Below are 19,896 nucleotides of genomic sequence, written 5' to 3'. Positions count from 1 at the left end.
TGAACTATTGCAGCATCTGTGACAACCTCAAAGTAGTGTTTTATAATTTTTTTTAAAAAATCGGTGTTTAGTTAGCATGAGTGTCACATTGTGGGTTTTGCCTCTCTTTGTTTTATTGCAGGGCAGTCATGCATTTGCGGTTGCTATGCACAGTAAATCATGCAACTTGTTCATGCATGTGCATCACGAAACTGGGTTGGTTGGGACTCGTTTTCCGTTTCCTGCTCGACAAATCCTAGCGCGCGCATTCGTTGCCGAAATGCAATGCATATACCTGCGTATATGACCTCGTCGTGCTTGTTTTGCACAAGACAGACCCCGTTTTTTTAATATTCCATAGACGTGGAGGGTTCGCGTTTTCAAATTCTGACCAACATTCTAAAAATAGACCGTCTTGACGTCATACAGCCTATCACGGATTAGTCCAGCGGGAGGGGTCTGCGCGGCCATTTCGTTAACAAACACCGCGGAGGATCACCAAAGGACTGTGAATGAAACCGACTCTGTATTGAGAAAGCAAAATAGCGCTGCCGGTAACAAAGACGGGAAGCGGACAGAGAAACCTGTGTTAAAGAAATGAAAATAGATTACGTTATTTGCCTGTTTGCGGGGGTGGGATAAAATCCTACAGACAGATATCGGTTGGCCAATCATCGATCACCCTGCATTGGATTGCTGAGCTCTTGTCCAATCAGCTTTGCACTTCGCCAGCGCGTCACACGCATAACGGCCAATGGGCATCGCGTAGGTCTCGCCGAAGCAGGAGTTCCCTGTAGCTGTGGATAGGGGATTAATGGAAGGTGTCTGACTGTCGAATTATGCGAACTACATAGTGCACACGACCGAATTGCTTCATCAACATAAACAAGCAAACGACCAGGCTACCGAAAAGGTACGGTCAAGTCGGCGTGCTGCGATAGGAATCGCGCGCGGACGGTGAAACAAGGGCTCGTGGCGCTCAAGAGGAAAGTCGAGGGCCTCGCTGAGGGCTAGCAGACCGAGGAAGAGGATCGAGAGAAGAAGACGGGATCTTAGTGATATTTCAACAGACCCCAGGAGAGCCGAGAGACATTACCGAACCCGAAGTACTGCAACCAGACAGCTACTGTTAGCTAGCTAGCGCTCGCTCGCTAGCTAGCTAACCAACTAACCAGCTAGCGTTACTATCAACCTCCAGACTGTATGTGATCTGACAGCATACTGCGATCCAGCGAGTTATGATCAGACATAGCTAGTGCAGCGGACGAAGAAATTGTATGAGCAGTAAGGAGACGGAGTCTGAAGACAGTTGGCGTAAAGAAAAAGTCGATTTAGATCTGTTATACCTGACCTGCAATCATGGGCAACGCGCCCACCGCCAAGAACAAGGGCAATGAGATGGAGAGCGGTAAGTGCTTGTGTGTTTACTTGAATTAGTCACACTCAGGCTGGGCTTCAAAGCATAGTGGACCTCCTGCCTGAACTGATCTTGGCCATTCATTTCCATTGAATGAGTGACTTAACATGATCTGACATCATAGTTAAAGGTATAGTTCACCCCAAAATGACGGATCTAACATTACTATTTACTCACACGCATGCCCTAATAAACCTGCAAGAGTTAACTTTCTTCTGTGGAGCTCAGAGGAAGACGATGTCGCATTAACTTTCCAAGTAACGTTATGTAAAAATATAGTGACGAAGGCTGTCCGTTCATAATATCTCTTTTGTGTGCTTCACGGAAGAAAAGTCATATGGGGTTGATAGCAGTATGATGGTAACTAAATGACCCCCCCCCCCCCCTTTAAGTATCCCAGGATACTATATGCTCTTCTAATAAAGGCCCTGTTCTCCTAAATAGTTTTGACATGTTAGAGTTGAATGTGATTGTCAAACGCAGGGTGTCCTTGATTATGACACTGAGAGCTAGTCTGGATATCAAACCAATCGCAAAGCAATATCTATATTTTCACATTCAGATTATTCACTTCCTCTGCAACTAGTCATAACAGTTTAATGACCTCTTGACAAACATCACTACCTTCTAGATTTAACGTTAGCTGTGTTATTTTTAAGCATTATTTTATGCTTGCTTGATACAGCAGTGCAAAATTATGAAAATGGGCTTATGTTTTCTGCGTGAGACATGGCTTGCGAGTGAATTTAGGGAAGAGTTTTCAAGGATTCTTTTGTGTAAACACTTGAGATTGTCAGGAAGTTTTGGTGAATCTCTCCAGCCTATTGCAATTATGTGGCACAAGCCATGAACCATTTAGAACACATTCGCTGGTTGCGACGATTGTCAAATGCATTCATTCTATCTCCATATTACAACAAATTAAGATGTATTACTTTTTTACAAGAAATATTTTACCCCAAAATCCAATTTTGTTATCTTTTACTCGCCCCTCATGTCATTCAAAACTTGCATGCATTTCATTGAACGTGAAAGATACTTTGAAGTATGTCCAAGCTGCTCTTTGCCTCTGTCGCAGATCTCAGATCTGATTCGTAGTTGCACAGGGCCTATATTCAAGTATGTCATATGAAGACACTTTTATAGGTTTAACATCAGTTATGCCAAGCGCCATTGGTTTGTCATGTCAGGTTACAGTGCCAAGCTAAAATATTTGGTATGAATGATAACTGTGGTAGAAGGCAAGACTAATAATAATCACTTTATATTTGAGTCTGTTTGTCAGACTAATCTATTCAAAGTATTCAAAATATTGATATTGTGGAGAGGTTACTTTGTGTCTTCTGTGGAATATTAAAGAAGTTCCGAGCCAACTAGCAAAGTAAACTACACTTAGAAATTAATATTCCATAAGTTTGGGGTTTCACAGTGCCATAGAAGAACTTAATTTGGGTTCCTCACAGCACCTTTCAGTTAATTGTTCCTAAAAGAACAACTGTTTTCGTAGTTTGAAGATCAACTTAATTTAAATAACTTTTTTTCCCCACTACAAAGAACCTTTAGAGCACTTTAAGGTTTCTGTGAAATGAATGGAATGTTCTTCATCGAACCAAAGATGCCAGCAAAGGACTTTTAATTTTAAGAGTGTATTCCTTAGTTTTTGCGAGAAGTCCTTGTGCTCTTCTTTGGAAGAGTATCATGAATGCAAAACTTTTGCAAGGAGGAGATGCAAGAATAATGTCCTCTAAAGATTTTGCTTTTTGCTTACATGTGAATTGCATGTTTGCCATGTCCTGCTATTTTTATTATTAGGAAGCAATAACTGTAAGAGTTAGAACTGTTTGTTTATTTGGCAATTGAAACGGTGAACTGCCTTTAAACTATAATAAAATAACAGACAATCTTCATGGGTGCAGTTCTCTTTTTTTTATTTTTATTTTTTTAGAGTTGAATCCATCCCTCATTAAATCCAATTTATCTCTAAGCTTAATAGACTGATGTCCTCTCCCATTTGAACTTCATAACGCAAGAAATGATTACATATCATCATGAATGGAAGCATATTCCAGGAACAGCTGAGAAAAGGGGCCCTAATTCAGCAGCCGCAATGGGTTTCATGAGAAAAGAATCTCTGACCCCAAAGGTCAAACCAGCAATAATTGTATTTCTGAGGGGGATGTGAGTGAAGAGGACCCGAAACATAAACAGTCCTGCCATGAGTCTTCAGAGAGCACTTGGGAACCGATGCGAGGAGGAGGAGGAGGTGCGGGCTGGTAAAGTCATGGAGGCGGGGTCATATGATGCAGCCTGTGTGATCCAGCAACCCTGGAGTGTTGACGTTGAACAGTCTCTTGAACATCATGTGATGACCACTGTTATGAACAAGACCACTTTGTGTGTGTGTGTGGCCTTCTGTCTGCATCTTCAGGCAATGTCATTTCTTTGCTTTCTCTCTTTTCCTGTTGCAAAAGTTTGCTTTGCTTCTGCTCTCTTGTGAGTTTTGAATTGCGGCATCAGATGTCTCCAGGATATTCCTTGATTTTATAAGCGGTTTTTGCCTGCTAGGGATTGGTGGGATGTTTTATTTTAAACAAAGTGAGACGGCAAAACAGTTTTAACTGGTAGAGACTTTGCTCTGCTGTTTATCACGGTACTGACAGCATAGTAAGCAGTGAGTCTGGTATACCTTATAAACATGTGAAAACAATTGGGTAAAATGAAGTAATCAGAAAATCCAGTGTGTTAGCAAGGTAGAACTTACTAAGGGGTGTTCGTTAGACATAAGAGTCTAGTTGTTTTGCAGCAACAATCTAAAATTTGTCTGATGTCATAGGTATTCATTAACATTAAAAACATGATTTATCCAATCAGAATGTATTCAGGATTTTCTGTTTTATAATACTAGCTTGCCTCTGTTTACTCTTATATCCAGTGTGATTATGAATAATCATCTTTTGACTTGCATTCCTATTGAAAAGAGAAAACAATAAGAGGAGGCACATTCATTGAATTTACTGGATTAGCCACTAATATCTACATAAAATGATCACATGGCCCTTTAAATGAGAATCTTGATAAAAGAATCTCTTAGGAATCACCCAACCAAATTAGCTTGAAGTATTGAAAGTGTTAGTGCTTAGAAAAATGTGAAGTACTATAAAGAAGGAGCTTATTAAAGGAGCTTAGTTGAGAGTCATTTTCAGAAACTTTAAAACGACCCGTCGTGGCCTAGTAGTTAGAGCGTTTGACTCCTTACCCTAGGGTTGTGAGTTTGAATCTTGGTCCTGCAATACCATGTCTGAGGTGCCCTTGAGCAACCCCCAACTGCTCCCCGGGCGCCGCAGCATAAATGGCTGCCCATTGTGTATGTGTGTGTGTGTTCACTGCTCTGTGTGTGCGCACTTCGGATGGGTTAAATGCAGAGCACGAATTCTGAGTATGGGTCACCATACTTGGCTGAATGTCACGTCATGTCAAAAGTTAATTCAACATGGTGAAAAACCATAATGGGATAAAGCAAACTAAGTTGAATTTACATGAAGCTAAGTGAATGATTTTGCATGAACTATGTTGATGTTGGAAAAAAGTTCAACTACATGTAATTTGTTAACTACCCAGTATACTCTGCCATATCAAACCTTTCAAGGCGCCTTTTAAGCCTAGCCTGGATAAGGCGTAGTTGGCGTTGGTGAAACAGATATGTGTGAAATGGATCTCAGTGGCATGCTGCTGCTAGAATCTAGGTGTGAAGAGTGGATTTCTATTTGCATGTGACTGCATGTCATTTGAATATGCTTGATACATTCAGTTGCAAAAACTGATTTTTTTTTCATGGTGGGCTTAAGTGCTCCCTCCCCTGGTCAGAATGAGGGGCTTTATTCATGACATGCTTCACATCCATATCTGCTCCATCGCCGTTGGACCGCCCTGATCCCTAGAGACAGGTGCAGGCTGCCATCCGGGGGCACAAGCCGGGGAGGGACATATTTTATGGTGTGCACGGACAAGAGAGGACATCATGGCAGACAATGCTGTGGATCAGATCGAGGTGCAACAGTAAGGGTTAATGCAAAGGTGGGCTGTGGTCTCTGACTGTTCAAAGAACCCCACGGGAGGAAACTGGGTGTGTAAGCCCAACACAGGAAGGCAAGGAAACGGAGAAGGTTCAGCCCTGCCTGCCCTGAGTCCTGAATCATCAGAGAGGTCAAAATAGAAGAGTCTCATACAAGAAGTGACCCTATCTTTTGTTTTGTCAAAAGAGTTTGGGAACACAGCCGTACAAAGTCGGATGCCTCTACACCGTGCTTACTTTCACAGCTTTCTACCATGTCAGTGCTGCAGAGGTTGGCAGAGAGGCTGTTCCAGCGGGCCGGTCCCTGTCTCGGAGACTCTAGCGGTGGGGGGGGCGGCTACTACCAGTCCCAGGATGAGTCGGAGGCCTTTTGCTGGAGTGAGTGACTGACCTGAGGCATTATGTGGGTTAAGGCTGCTGGCACAGTGAGTGTTTGGACATAACTGTGGAAGGCGTGGCTTGGCAAAGGAGGAGGAGAAACCTGCATGTCTAAAGGGCTTACCTCCCCATCTGATCCATAAGGAAGTTCTGGCCTGATTCCAAAATGAGTTTGTGAGATCAACCGATAATCATCTTGAATAATTCATCTTTGATTATGGATAATAATATTTCAACCAGGTTTATATTTGACCATTTAAGGTCTAGCCAATGGAGGATAGACTGTTCATTTTTAAAGTAAATGTTGTTTAAAACAAGTCTATTTTAGAAATTAGTTTCATTTTCATTAAATGTTTTGATTATCCTCTTCACTAGATGTTAATATTGCCTTAACCATAAAAAAACCATATTGGGTGACCACGAATGATAGTTGTTTTTCATAATGGGATCAAAAAGGGATTTGGGTTAAACAGAAAGTATGTCGTAAATGTAAGTCATGGTTGATATTGAGATCGTGTTTAGATTAGCACCTTTCGCTGTGCTTCGGGGATTGATGTGGGACTGCCGACACGCGCATCCTGGGTATAAAGCCCTTTTTATTCATCTTCTAATGTTTGTGCTGTTGCCTGGCATTGGCTGCGTCATACAGGAGTTCCAGGGAAGCTGGCTGTCTGTCTCCTGGGAAACCTGTCAGTGTGTCCCTCTTTGTTGGGGTCCCAGTGTTCTGCTGTTCCTGCCAGTCTGAATTACGAACTAATGCTAACGGCATTACCTGTTCATGCAGCTCTTATCCACTCTGATGACTAGCATCAGACTCCAGACTCTTTTGAAGTTTGCGATTTGCCCTAAAAGCATTTGATTTGCAATTTGACGTGTATTACAGGTGGTGTCTTCATAGCATCTGTTAAATCAGTCCTTTTTTGCCAACTCTTTCACATTTTCTTTGGTTGACTTTTATGTGCTTTTAAAAGTCTCATCTCAATTTCCCACAAGGGCACATGGACATTTGCTTAAAATACCCCATGTTTACCAACTTTGTATCCGATAAATCAGCCCGTGGAAGGGTGTCAAGTATCTGAGAGCTGAAAAGAGATTATACCGAGACTAGAGAAGCACCTATAGTCTTGAGAAATGAGGTCATGGAGGAGGGTGGGACTTACCAAAGGTGTCACTGTCCCTTGAGTCTCCACCTGGCCAGGATGGCTGCATTTGGCTCATTTGGTCTTTAAATCCATCTGTCCCTGACTCTTCCTGTGTCTCTGCCTTACTCATGCTGCTGTACCACTGCATTTATTCCCTGAAAGAGGCTAAAATGCCAGGCCTTAGGCTGCACTGTCTGCAAATGGGTGCTGCTCTCGGATGTGTGTGTGTGTGTGTGTGTGTCTGTGTGTGTGTGTGGAACAGCAGGGCTCTTGCTGTCGATGCACCACTAGCCGACCCCTCTGGTGTGCGTCAGAGGGAGCAACAGCAGCCGAGGGCCACACTGATTGATTTGACTCATCAATTGTGGACTCTGTCCACTAGAGGACAAAGCCAGGGTTTGAGGGACTTACGGGTTGCACTTAATGCAGTACCCTTTATGCCCACTTAATTTCTCTGGGCACTTTCTCCACTTTCAATAATAAGTTACCATTTCTTTGCTTTGTTTAGGTTGGTAGGAACTGCCACACAATCTATTTATTGTCCAAGTTTTTCATTAGACGAGACACTGCTGTTAGAGGTTTGCCCCTCCCCTAAGCGACCAGGTCCCTATTTGGATCAATCTAGTGCGTGTGTTTGTGTATGTGCTTGCATTTTAGGTGTGTGTGTTCCACTTGAGGGTGAGTCGAATTGCACTGTGTACAGAATAAATATTGATACAAATAGAGCATGAGGGGGATTGATTTACCAGGGTGATGAATGGTAAATCATGAAGCTGCAGAAAGAGAGGGCTTTAGTTCAGCATTCGGCACTCGAGGAAGAGCAGGATCAGTAGACTGAATCATTGGCCACACTTGGAGACAAAAGCGGCGTTGAAAGCACACCTGTAGCTCTTAGCAGAAGTGGATGCGAGGGTCAAGTGTGTGAAGACCTCTTAGGAAGATGCCTACGGCTATGAGCCTGATGCTGTGAGGAAGAAGAGAAAGGAGGAACCATCTCGGCAGGGCCCATGTGTGACCGAAAAAGTTCAAGGAGGCATGGTGGGAAGCGGGAATCTCGTTCTTCAGGAGGATCAGTGGAGGGAGGAGGGGGAGGCAGTAGTGGTGGAGGAGCAGTGGAGGGTCCCACACTTCTAGTGGACGGTAAGGGCAAGACTAACTTTGTGTGGGAATTGGTTATTAGTCTCAGGTAGTCATGGCATCCGATTGTTAGGGAAGCCAACACAAAGGCAAGGATCATTCATATCCTTAGCCATTTATGGAATTGTAGCAGGGCTATTTTTACATATCGCTGTTGTAGTTCTTAGATTTTTCTTTCGCGTTGTTTGCAAGGCCAAGCGGCCGAGGCCTGACCTATGTTTTGACTCTGCTTCGAGTTTTATGGAGCATTGGATCAGTAACAAGTTAGACAGAGGACTTTGGACACTGTCCTCTCCTCTGCCTCTAGCTTCTACTGTAGTTCCTCTACAGATAATCTAAACGAAGTAGAAATATGACCCTGTAGTGTGTGCAATCACTGCGCTTGTGAGAGAGACACTCCTGAATCTCTCTCAGAGATAATAAGGCAGGGGAATTGACGGGAAGTTGTGGGGTGAGGCTTTTTCTCTCTCTCTCCCTCTCTCTCTCAGGCTCTGCCTGGAGCCTGTGGACTAGAGATAATGGCAGTAGATTTGAGTGTGACTAACCTCGCTCTACGCCGTCTGGCTCTTTCACCACAAAGAGAGATCGTTTAATGCCCCTACTTCGGATTTAAAAGCATTGCACTTTGAGAATGCTTCACGTGGGTGTGTCCTGCAGTAGAGTCCTCAATGGCCGCAATCACACTGCATTTCTTTGGATGTCTCCACTGTGTGCAGCAACTGGATCTTCTCAGTGGCTGCAACAGCTTGCATTTCCCTGGAGTGAGCGCTGGTAGTGTGGAATGAGGAAGAGACTGTAGTCTAAACGTTCCCACACAGTCCTATAAAGAGAAGAGGGAGAAATGCTCAAGTAGTTCTTCATTGGGGTGCTCACCTGATAGCTGATTTTTTTCCTCACTCTTTCTGAAGCAGAAATTATGATGCTGTGACTTTTCTCACATGTATACACACACACACAAACACAGAGAGTGAGAGAGAGTCAGAAGATATTGATTTGGATCTGAGCTCTTGTTTTGTCATGGTGGGCTCAGGAAGTATTAGATAACATGAGCTCAGTCGATGTGGTTTCAACAACAGTGGAAACTAGAACAGACCTTTACCTTGAACAGCCAATGAGAGTGATTGCCAAAGGCTCTGAACACACAACAGTTTGCACACAAATAATTTTCTTATGGATGTAGAAGTGTAATAGAAAAAAAACAACAGACCCAACTGACATGACATGCATGCTGCTTGTTCTGAGTAACTGACTGATGCATTAAAAGGGGTGTGTTCAAAATAATAGCACTATGAAGTTTATTTAGAGAATTCATTCATTCTGTGAAAAAATGGGTATCATTAATTGTCCTTTATTAAGGAGGAATGGAAGCAATGTTCCACACATTGTTATAAAATATATTTTCTTCTGAATTATGATGTAACATCGGGCATTCCAATGTAATTTGATTAAAAACTTAATTTGGAGAAGGGCAAATGTAAGAAGTGCAGCAAATTATAGGATGCTCAGCTAAAATAGTGTCAAATGTGATTCAAGATGTAAATAAATGGAAAGTTAAAGGGATAGTTCACCCAAAAATGGAAATTCTGTCATCATTTACTCACTTTTATGTTGTTCCAAACCTGTATGAGTTTCTTTCTTCTGTTGAACCCTAAAGAAGATATTTTGAAAAAATTCTCTTTAGTGTTGATTTTCCTAGTATGGTGAAAATAAAAAAAAAATATTGTGGAAGTCAATGGCTACCGTTTGGTTTGCGACTTTTTTCAAAATATCTTCTTTCATGCTGAACAGAAGAAAGGAACTCAAACAGGTTTGGAAGACTGAGTAATTAATGACAGAATTAAACTTTTGGGGTGAACCGTCCCTTTAAATGACCTTTAAATGTGGTTGCAGAATTCCGTCAATTCATACTTTTTTGATCAACATAGAAAAAAAATTGGTTATGGCTTTTTTTTTTAATTGTAAAAAATCTAAACATTGGTAATACTTGCAAACTGCTTATGTATTTTTAAAGTAATACAATTTAAATAAGATCCCAATTAAGAATAATGAGAATAATTTTATTTAAGGTTGAAATGTTTTCATGAGATTCAGTTTGTGTACATGCAGTGTGGCGTGTAGAAAAAGTAGCAGTTCTCAGCAGTCTTCCCTGGCATTCAGCAGCTCATACGCAGCACTGCTGACAAAATGACGTAAATGGCTGTCATAAATAAGGGCAGACCAGTGACTCTGGACTTTAATGTGTTGTAGGGGCTGTAAAAGGTTAATGTTGAATGCCACACAGCCATGACTGTTTTAACAGGCCCTACTTTATGACATTTTAACAGATTCTAATGGCAACATCGTATCGGACTTTCTCATTTGTTTTTTTTTTGTAGGACATTAGCATGTCTTTAAGTGCATTGTAATTCTGTTGTGCACATAATAAATAAATAATAACACACAAATTATTTCTGCCTTTTTCGTTTTCAGTTAAGGAGTTTCTCGCTAAAGCCAAAGAAGATTTCCTAAAGAAATGGGAGAACCCAGCACAGGTCAGTTAATCCCATTTTCTGCAATGCACACAATAATTTTTTCCAGCCTACGAGTTCATGCGAGTTGCATTGCGCCACCTTCTGGACACAAGGTGAACTGACCTGCTGTTTATTTTTCTTAATAACAATGGAGTCTCTGTGTGTGTGTGTGTGTTTTTTTTTTTCTCAGTACAACGCTTTTGTACTAAAAACCCTGAGGAAATAACAGAAGCCAAATTTGACATATAGTGAATGAGATTTATTTACTTTATTTCACATTTCTGAAAATCGTACCTTAAACCGTATCTCATCTTGTTAGCGAACGTTCAGATAATTAGTGAAATAATCACTGCCAAGTTAGTTTGACTGTGCTCTAGATAAACCATATAGATATAGGGACAGTCAAATTCATCTTTGAAAAAATAGTATGTATTCACCAACGATCTCTTCCTCTTTATTTCTCTGGTTGTACAGAACACTGCAGCTCTGGACCATTTCGAGAGGTTGAAGACTCTAGGCACTGGCTCGTTTGGACGAGTCATGCTAGTCAAGCACAAAGAATCAGGCCAGCATTTTGCCATGAAGATCCTCGACAAACAGAAGGTAAGCCTCTCTCAGAAGCCTCTTTCGGGGCTGAGATCTGTGTGTGTGTCTCATCTTCTCGTGTCTTTCAGGTGGTGAAGCTGAAACAGATAGAACACACGCTGAATGAGAAACGGATCCTGCAGGCCGTCAGCTTCCCGTTCCTCGTGCGGTTGGAGCACTCGTTCAAGGTACCAGCTCTGTGTGTCTGTATACATGCATATTTGGAGAAGGATGATATAGCAATAATAACAATCTCAGTCTTTCAGCCTTTAGATGTGTTTTGAGTCCTTTTATTCATCAAGCGCACATTAAATTGATCGGAAACGACAGTAAAGGCATACTGCTATTCTGGCCTTGTCCACACTATTATGCTTTCGCTGTACTTTTGTCAATGAAAACTGAGCTCTTGAAAACGCTCTCCAAAGTGGATAAATTTGAAAACGGAAACCTTATAGTGTGGACACGTGTTTAGTCGTGACACATATTGTACCAATACATCTATGTTTATACTTCTAATTATGCCTGTTAAGTGCTATTCACTTTCACACCATTTCTTAAGCTCTTTACTTTGTACACCTTCATATTAGAGTCCTAAAAAGGTGACAGAAAAATGACTCCCAATTGCTGTCCTGCAGCAAAGCATACAGGCAGTTGTGTTTTAGATCAAACACATTTCTTTCAAATCTGACTGACTTGTGAATGGTATTTTGTGTTTTTTGTTTTTTTCACAATGCTTTTGTGCTCTTTTCTTTTGTGTGTCCTGTATGTAGGATAATACTAACCTGTATATGGTAATGGAGTATGTTCCTGGAGGAGAGATGTTCTCTCACTTGCGTAGAATCGGCCGTTTCAGGTGAGTTTTTTTTTTTCTCTATTCATATCGCTCAACGATTCTGAAATCATGCTAGATTTCGTTTGGATTAATTGCTGTCTGTTGCTTTTTCTCCTATTTTTAGTGTCGTACTACTATTTGTGCCACATTCATATGACAACACGCAGTTCTGAAACGGCATCGAACACGAAAAAAAAAACAGATTAGAGATTTATTAGTCAAATCTTGAGCAGCGCTGCGTTTTCGCTGACAGTGATTTTTGCAATAAATATTATGAAACTACACTGACTGAATTTACTGAGATGCACTGTTGAGGCCAAATTGTCACTTGCCAGACTTTTCAAATGTATCATTCACAAGTTATTAATTTACTTCCACTTTTGCTTCAAACATTTCAGTTACAATTTGATCCGGGCCGTTTAAATTGTTATCATTATATAATCACTTGACGCATTGCATAACACTCATTGTGACTGCAACACGCGATTGGGTTCTTTTGCATATTGCCAAATCTATATTTTCTATCATTATTATCACACATCCACTGAAAGGATTACATTTAAAGGATCAATTCTGTCTAAGTGCATGGTTCTTGACCAGAAAAAGCAAATAAGTAAAATACTTGCAGATTCACATTATGTTTAGTTGGTTTATTTTCTGTTCAGTTACAGATGTTATTTTAGGGTAGTTGACATGACATGTCAAACAGTGGCAGCAGTGTCCTGATACGTGACCTGTCTAAAACTATTTAATCCTCTCATTCTTGTATAGTGAGTGTGTGTGCATGTCCGATGACCTGTGTACATTGACGTTGTGTCTCTCTGTGTCTGTCTGGTACAGTGAGCCTCACGCCCGATTCTACGCCGCCCAGATAGTTCTGACCTTTGAATACCTTCACTCACTCGATCTTATCTACCGAGATCTGAAGCCTGAAAACCTGCTCATAGACCAGCAGGGCTACATACAGGTAAACTCAAGATGACTTCATGAAATCTAATGATAGCAGCTCCAAGAATGTCACATGACTGCAAAGAATATACCTGCCTTGTGTTTGTGTCACTGTTTAAGGCCATACAGGCCTGTTTTTCACAGATGCATACCTGCAATATTTATCCTCATTCTTGCTGTTTTCTCAGGTAACAGATTTTGGATTTGCTAAACGTGTAAAGGGCAGGACCTGGACACTGTGTGGCACACCTGAGTACCTGGCGCCAGAAATCATCCTCAGTAAAGTGAGTACCAAAGCTGCTTTTCTTGTTTTAACTGCAGTTTAAACCATTTCCGCATGACTCCAGCTTTCTGTGTCTCTCAGGGTTATAATAAAGCAGTGGACTGGTGGGCTCTGGGAGTGCTGATCTATGAAATGGCTGCCGGTTACCCTCCGTTCTTTGCCGACCAGCCCATCCAGATCTACGAGAAGATTGTTTCTGGGAAGGTGAGCGCACTTGCACTGGGATTATTTGACGCTATATAGGGCTGTGCAATTAATCACTGCGATACTCATGTGCATCTCATCAATAAAGCCAGTGATTAGTATTAAATCTCCATTTACTCCAGAAGTTAAAAAAAATAAATACTAAAACATATCTCGTGTCTTGAAGGTTTTTATTTGTGGTTTGGGTAGCTCAGAGCAGGGTTATTATAGCTAACTAAAACGGTCAACTGATAACTGAAATAAAGGTGAAATTAAATTATATAAAATATTAGATGACAAAACTTTTAGAAAAAATTTGAAATGTTGCCTTGACAACTAAATGAAATAATTTCACGCTGAAGCAGTAAAATTAGTCAAGTCATCTTTATTTATATAGCACTTTATACAATACATATTGTGTCAAAGCAGCGTCACAGATTTAAACAGGAAAAGCGTGTGCTGATGATTCAAGAGGACAATAGAAAACAGTCAGTTTGTCAGTTAAAGTCAGTTCATTTTTGATTCAGTTCACTTCTCTTCCAATAGTGTCTGTGCAATCAAGTCAACAATGTTAGCAGATATTGTATAACGGGAAACTTTAAAGTCAATAATGGAAAATAAACGAATGGAATGGAAATGAAATGGGAAAACAAAACAAATCAACCAAAAAACAAAACTAAAAAATGTAAACATTTAATTTAATTAAAAAAGGTTAATTAAAAATTTTAATAAAAACTATGAGTATATAAATTAGTGTTGTCACGATACCAAAATTATTTTTTCGATACCGATACCTTGTCAAGTATTGCGATTTCGATACTTTTTCGATACTTTTCCTGAAAAGGGAAAATACACTCTCAAATATTATTGCTGTGCTTTAGTTTAAAAACGGGACAACATTCTGATCATATAACACACTAATAAATGAACATATGAACAGCAGATATATTAAACATTTGAACAAAATATAAAATATCAAATAAAAAAAAAAACAATTAGAGCAATGACATTCAAGGTAAAGAGAGAATAAATTTAGCAGCATTATCTCAGTTATCATGAGAAACATGAGTAATAAATTTATCTTGTCTCTGAACTTTGAATAAAAATATGAACAGCGATTATATTAAACAATGTTTATGAACTCAGAACATTAAATGTCAAAAGATAAATATCAATTTAAGCAATGGCATTCAAGGAAAAAAAAAAGCTAATAAAATTTAGCAGCAATATCTCAGAAATTGTAACTTATTCTTTCAGTTGTGCAACCTTTTCTTTCAGAGGAGAAAACTCAGTCAGTGAGCGTCATCTTTATTGAGCGTCATGTTCTTCTACCAGTCGTGGACCGGCGGCCACAGTATCACTCGTGCTTGCACATGCAGCTTAGTGATGCATGGGTCGGGTTTTTTTCCAACCCGCGGGTCCCGACTCCCCCTTTTATGAAATTATTTGGCCAGCCCCAGCCCGCAAGTAAAGTAAAAATTTCTTTTCTCATTTCTCGTTCACTGAAGTTCCTCCCTCCACAGCAGCGCGCGATTAAGGCGCTATTAGCAGCGCATGCGCAGCTCGTGAACAGCTCTGTGAACTTTTTCATCCTGTCAAAGAGTTACTCAAAGATGTGACGGAGCTTGTGCTTTGTTGAACGAGATCGAGAGATCTTCTCATTCGTGAATGAGTTTAATGAACTGATACATCTCGTTTATGAATGAAATTAATGCGTATACAGGGTCAGTGAGCCAAGCATGTAAATCTCGATCAGCAATCAGCAGATACAAAGCGCAAAGCGGAGCTGTGCAGATACGCTCGTTTTCATATTTAGCATACAAAACATATCTCCACGTTTAATCACCGATTAATGTGAATATTATATATAAATAAACTGTGTGACCAAACAATTAAAATGTTAATTATGCAAGAAAACCTCGTGCTTTGTTCATCTGAACAACTTATTTAAACTATTTAATGCGATTATGCACACATTTTAGTAAAGCCAAATCAGTTCAGTAAAGCCACTAATGCAGCCATCTCGCTGTAGTGTTGTTTTGCTGCTTGCGTGAGGAGAAAAATACACAGCTGTCCATAGGGAGGCACAGGAAATACGTCTCTTACAAATCTGGAACGCAGTCATTCTTTTAAGTATCGATACTAATAAATTTAGGAATCATGACGTTTTTAATTTCCGAGAATCGCGATACTTTTGAAGTATCGGTGCACCGTGCAACACTAATATAAATAATACCATAAAATGCTGACCTGGAGTCAGACACATAAGCTTGTGTGTGTGTGTGTTTTGCTTTTAACGTTTTAACTCAAGTTTTTGAAAATGTTTTACCAGGGGACACAATTTTCGTCCAGCATTTAACTGAAAAAAAAGTATTTAGTTGTTATTGTGATGTTTTAAGAAATCGAATTGCATATTTAAATTGTGTTGTTATTTCCATGAATATATCCTTTGATGCTGAAATGAATTTAAAAATGAAAGTTTAAGTTTAAATTTGAGCTGTGAGTCATCTCAAGGTTTTGGCTTGCTGTCTTTTGCTGCTGCTCTCTTTGGTTTTTGTGGTTTGGGTGCAACATGCTGTCTTCTACACTGTTTTAAACTTTAGTATTCAGTCACAGCATTGTGTCAGTTATGACAAGACATTCTGGTGGATTGCAATTCACGTCTGTTTGTGAAGATGCTTGTGAATTTCAAACATTGATCGTGTGTCTTAATCTTTCTCTAGGTTCGCTTCCCCTCACATTTTAGCTCTGACCTGAAAGACATGCTGAGAAACCTGCTGCAGGTAGATCTGACGAAGCGCTTCGGTAACCTCAAGAACGGCGTCAACGACATCAAAGGCCACAAATGGTTTGCAACCACCGACTGGATCGCAATCTACCAGAAGAAGGTACCTCAATCACACTGGGTTCTTATGTTCTCGCCATTTCCTCAAGCTTCAAGGCACCTCCATTAGTAAAGCGTCATCATCAGTACACGTTACGGGCTTCATATTATTTCATCAGAATGCAATTTTGTCTTTGTTTTCAGGTGGAAGCCCCCTTCATCCCTAAGTGCAAAGGCCCTGGTGACACCAGCAACTTTGACGACTACGATGAAGAAGAAATCCGGGTCTCTTTCACAGAGAAATGTGGAAAGGAGTTCGGTGAATTCTAGAAGCAGCAGCGGAGGAGAGGGATGGAGAGAAATTAGATGTGGGGCAACACAGAGAAGATAACGTTTTCCAGGGTGATGATGGACTGGACTGAGCCTTAACCGATAACAACAACATAGAGCCCTCACACACAGATGGAGGGAGAAGAAGAACAAAGTCCTGAGAGAGACGCCAGCAGTGTTGCCTTTTCAGATCCTTCGTCTCTTGTTACTTGTCCATTTTCATGTTTTCCCTCTTGTTTGGTAGCCAGGGTCCATTGGGCAGAGATTCGGTCACTTCTCTGTGGCTGGCTGGTATGGGGATATTTGTGACTACTACTTTTGTTTTTCCAGAGACGTAGAGGTTACGTTCTGGTACTGAATTTTGGCTTCTGCAGAGAAAATTACCCAATTCATATAAATATTTTTTTTTTATTAGCAAAGGTGTCCTTGCTCTGTAGTTCTCCACCCTGCCACATCATGTTTACTTCCTGTGCACCTATTAGCATCCAATACCAAATCAAACCCACTTACAGCGTTCAAGAGATCTGGCTTTTTGTTTGACACGTCACCCATTTCTCATTTGGATTTCGAGCATCACACAAGCATCCTTCAAATGTTTCATTGCGTATTAATTTCCTACTGTGCTCTAGGATCAGGCAGAATCAGCCGCTTAGTATAAATATTGTTAATTTGGATCATCATTCGTCATCCTCTTGATTATTCAGTGTATTTTAAGCCAGTGTTGAAAGTAGCCACTGATAAGACTGGAACACTTCGTAATATTTCAGATCTGTAGCATGTAAGCATACTTGAAGCTCCAAATCCATTATTTTACAGGTTTTCACAGATGGCTATGATTCTAAGATACATTTAAAGAGATGAACCAACACAAAACGAAAATGCTGGTTGTTTTTTTAAAAAAAAAGATGCTTTTAAAGGAAAACGTTAAAGAAGAGCACTGTTTCTGTGGTTACACCGGGTTCCTGGTGGATGATGTTGTTGGGTATTTTATATTATTCTTTACTGCCGTAAAATATCGTCCAATGATCTGATCAAAATTTGTTCGCATTCTATCTTGCTCTGTAACTTTGTAGAATGCAAGACAATCTAAAAGCAAAACGTCCCCATGTTGTTGTTGTTGGAAACTTCGTTTCCAGAAGTTTACAGTAATGCGTAGTGTGTTGCAAAGATTTTATTTTGTTATGCTTGAAAAGTTCCGCGATGATGAATATTTAATTCGATTTTAAAGGTCAAGTGTAACTTCTGTGCCAATAGTGGCACCGAATTGAACAGCAGTCTGTTTGAGTAACAGAAAGGACATAATATATTACAGTTGCTAAAAGTTTGATACAATTGATTGTGTTTTTTGCTGCTGTTAGTGGCGCAGAATTGACACGCTTCACCTTTAAAACCGAGATGCAAACCATCGCTTATAGCTCAGCTGTTCGTTAATTGCCAATTTCATGCAAAAATCGATATTTGGTTTGTTATGATGAGTTATGCAAGTTAATTTTGCTGAATGTTTGCAAACTACAGATTGGTGCAAGGTTAAAATTGGTATTTCTAGCACCTTATTTTTTTTTTTTTTTTAGAACAGAAATATCTATTGGACACTGAATGGCTGTGATTCCATTTAAATTGCATCATAAGATCAAATTGCTGTTAATTTCCCTCTAAGGAAATGTTCTGTCACTGTATCCTGCCAGATCCACAGCCAAAACACACCAAATTGGGTCCGTTTTTGATCATTCGGGTGCTGATGTAGCTTTAGAAACATAGACGAGCAAAGGGCAGGAGTTTATATTTCACAACACATTATGGTAGGTTGAGATCTTCTCTCCCTCACGCTTCTCCCTGAATGCCTGGCGATTGCTGGTGTAAAATGGGTGTACAAACAGGAGAAACCGCTCCATCTCTTGGTTTGAATAGCTGGAAAACAAAACAATCAGTGTTTAAAGAATGCGTCTGTACGTTTAGATTGCTCCGCTGGTCTTGTGACGCTACAAGCAATGGAAGATTATCCTATTCTAACTGGTGCACTGAGTTATAATGTACAGGTTGGCTTTTGCATGAGTTTTTTTTCCCTCATCTTTGAGCTTGATCGTGGAAGGGACTATGGAAGGGTTCTGTTTAAAGCAACAGTGACTTTTGTGAAATTATGGCTCTCATGCACCTTTCATTACACCTTTTCTTTTGTCAGAGCATGGAAATATGTGACATTTTTGGCGGTATTCATATGTCGTCCCTCTTTCTCTGGGTCCCGTCCCTTACTTTCAAATACATGGGTGTCACACATCCTTCAGTCTCCCACTCATCTGTTCATTCACATTGTCAGTCATCTTTTTGTGTGTGTGTGTGTGTGTGTGTGTGTGCGCACGCATTAGTCCATGATACAGTTTGCCTTTGTACACATCCATCTGTTTCCTACACTCTTCTATTTGCTTTAAAAAAAAAAAAATCATGAGGAAAACATTTGATTTACTTTTGCATATTTTCTAAGTGTATTTTCAGTAACAGGAGTCTCTTTCCTCCCGACATGGGTATGGTGATGGTGTAGTCTATTGTACCTTCTCGGGAAACAATACTGTATATTCTCTGCCTTTAACAGTCTTAATTACCTTCTGGAGAAGTTGACGGATACCCGTAGGACACATTGAGTATGTTTAAAAACAAATACACAGAATAATATTTTGCAACATGTATCATTCCAATAAAGTTTTAAATGTTAAAATTACAAGAATGTGGTGCCATCTTAAATGTTATTGTTCCGAATTTTTTTTTATTTTATATCTGTCACAGGACATTTACTATAGCACAAAGAAAATAATAATAATAAATTATATATATATATCTTTCTTTCTTTTTTTACCAATATCTGATTTGTATTTTAAGGTTTCTTAAAAGCATGAAAAGGATCGGTGTTGTCATGATATAATTTTCATGTGTGTCTAGTCATTAGTCATGACGTTTTGTCTTTAAAAAAAACAAACAAGCAATCACCGATCACTTATGAATTTTGTGGTGGACCTGCACGAGCTGGGCCAGCTATTTTGGAGATGCATGGAAATTATTATAAATCTCCTTGAGATGACCTACTACATTTAATAAAAGGTAAAGCACACTGCACAAAACTGTATCCCACAATGCAAAGCCCTCGAGAAACTTCTAAGCCACCTTTTTATATATTTATTTATGAACTAATTTGATTGGAAGGCCAATATAATTTTATATAAATGCCTATTATGTTTAACTAAAAAAAAGGTATATAAGACTTACAAACTTTTCCGATAGTGTCTG

The 19,896-nt window shown here is 39.9% G+C and overlaps 1 protein-coding gene across 3 annotated transcripts; it reads left to right on the top strand.

Annotated features, from left to right (window-relative positions):
- Window positions 1-460: 460 nt before the first annotated feature.
- On the top strand, window positions 461-19,339 carry LOC132149502 (cAMP-dependent protein kinase catalytic subunit alpha-like). 3 transcript variants are annotated; one of them, XM_059558809.1, is made up of 10 exons: window positions 461-1,387; window positions 10,595-10,656; window positions 11,110-11,238; window positions 11,310-11,408; window positions 11,991-12,073; window positions 12,893-13,019; window positions 13,189-13,284; window positions 13,365-13,487; window positions 16,190-16,354; window positions 16,495-19,339. In XM_059558809.1, the coding sequence occupies exons 1-10, from the start codon at window positions 1,339-1,341 to the stop codon at window positions 16,618-16,620; spliced, it is 1,059 nt and encodes a 352-aa protein (XP_059414792.1). In that variant the 5' UTR covers window positions 461-1,338; the 3' UTR covers window positions 16,621-19,339. The 3 variants fall into 3 exon arrangements, with proteins under 3 accessions (XP_059414792.1, XP_059414794.1, XP_059414793.1); XM_059558811.1 differs by lacking the exon at window positions 461-1,387 and adding an exon at window positions 5,653-5,846; XM_059558810.1 differs by lacking the exon at window positions 461-1,387 and adding an exon at window positions 7,781-8,128.
- The last annotated feature ends 557 nt before the right edge of the window (window positions 19,340-19,896 follow it).

This window comes from Carassius carassius, chromosome 9 (genome assembly GCF_963082965.1).
Source record: "Carassius carassius chromosome 9, fCarCar2.1, whole genome shotgun sequence".
Classification (NCBI taxonomy): Eukaryota; Metazoa; Chordata; class Actinopteri; order Cypriniformes; family Cyprinidae; genus Carassius; species Carassius carassius.
The sequence above is the reverse complement of the archived record's forward strand: the minus strand, read 5'-3'. Positions and strand labels throughout refer to the sequence as shown.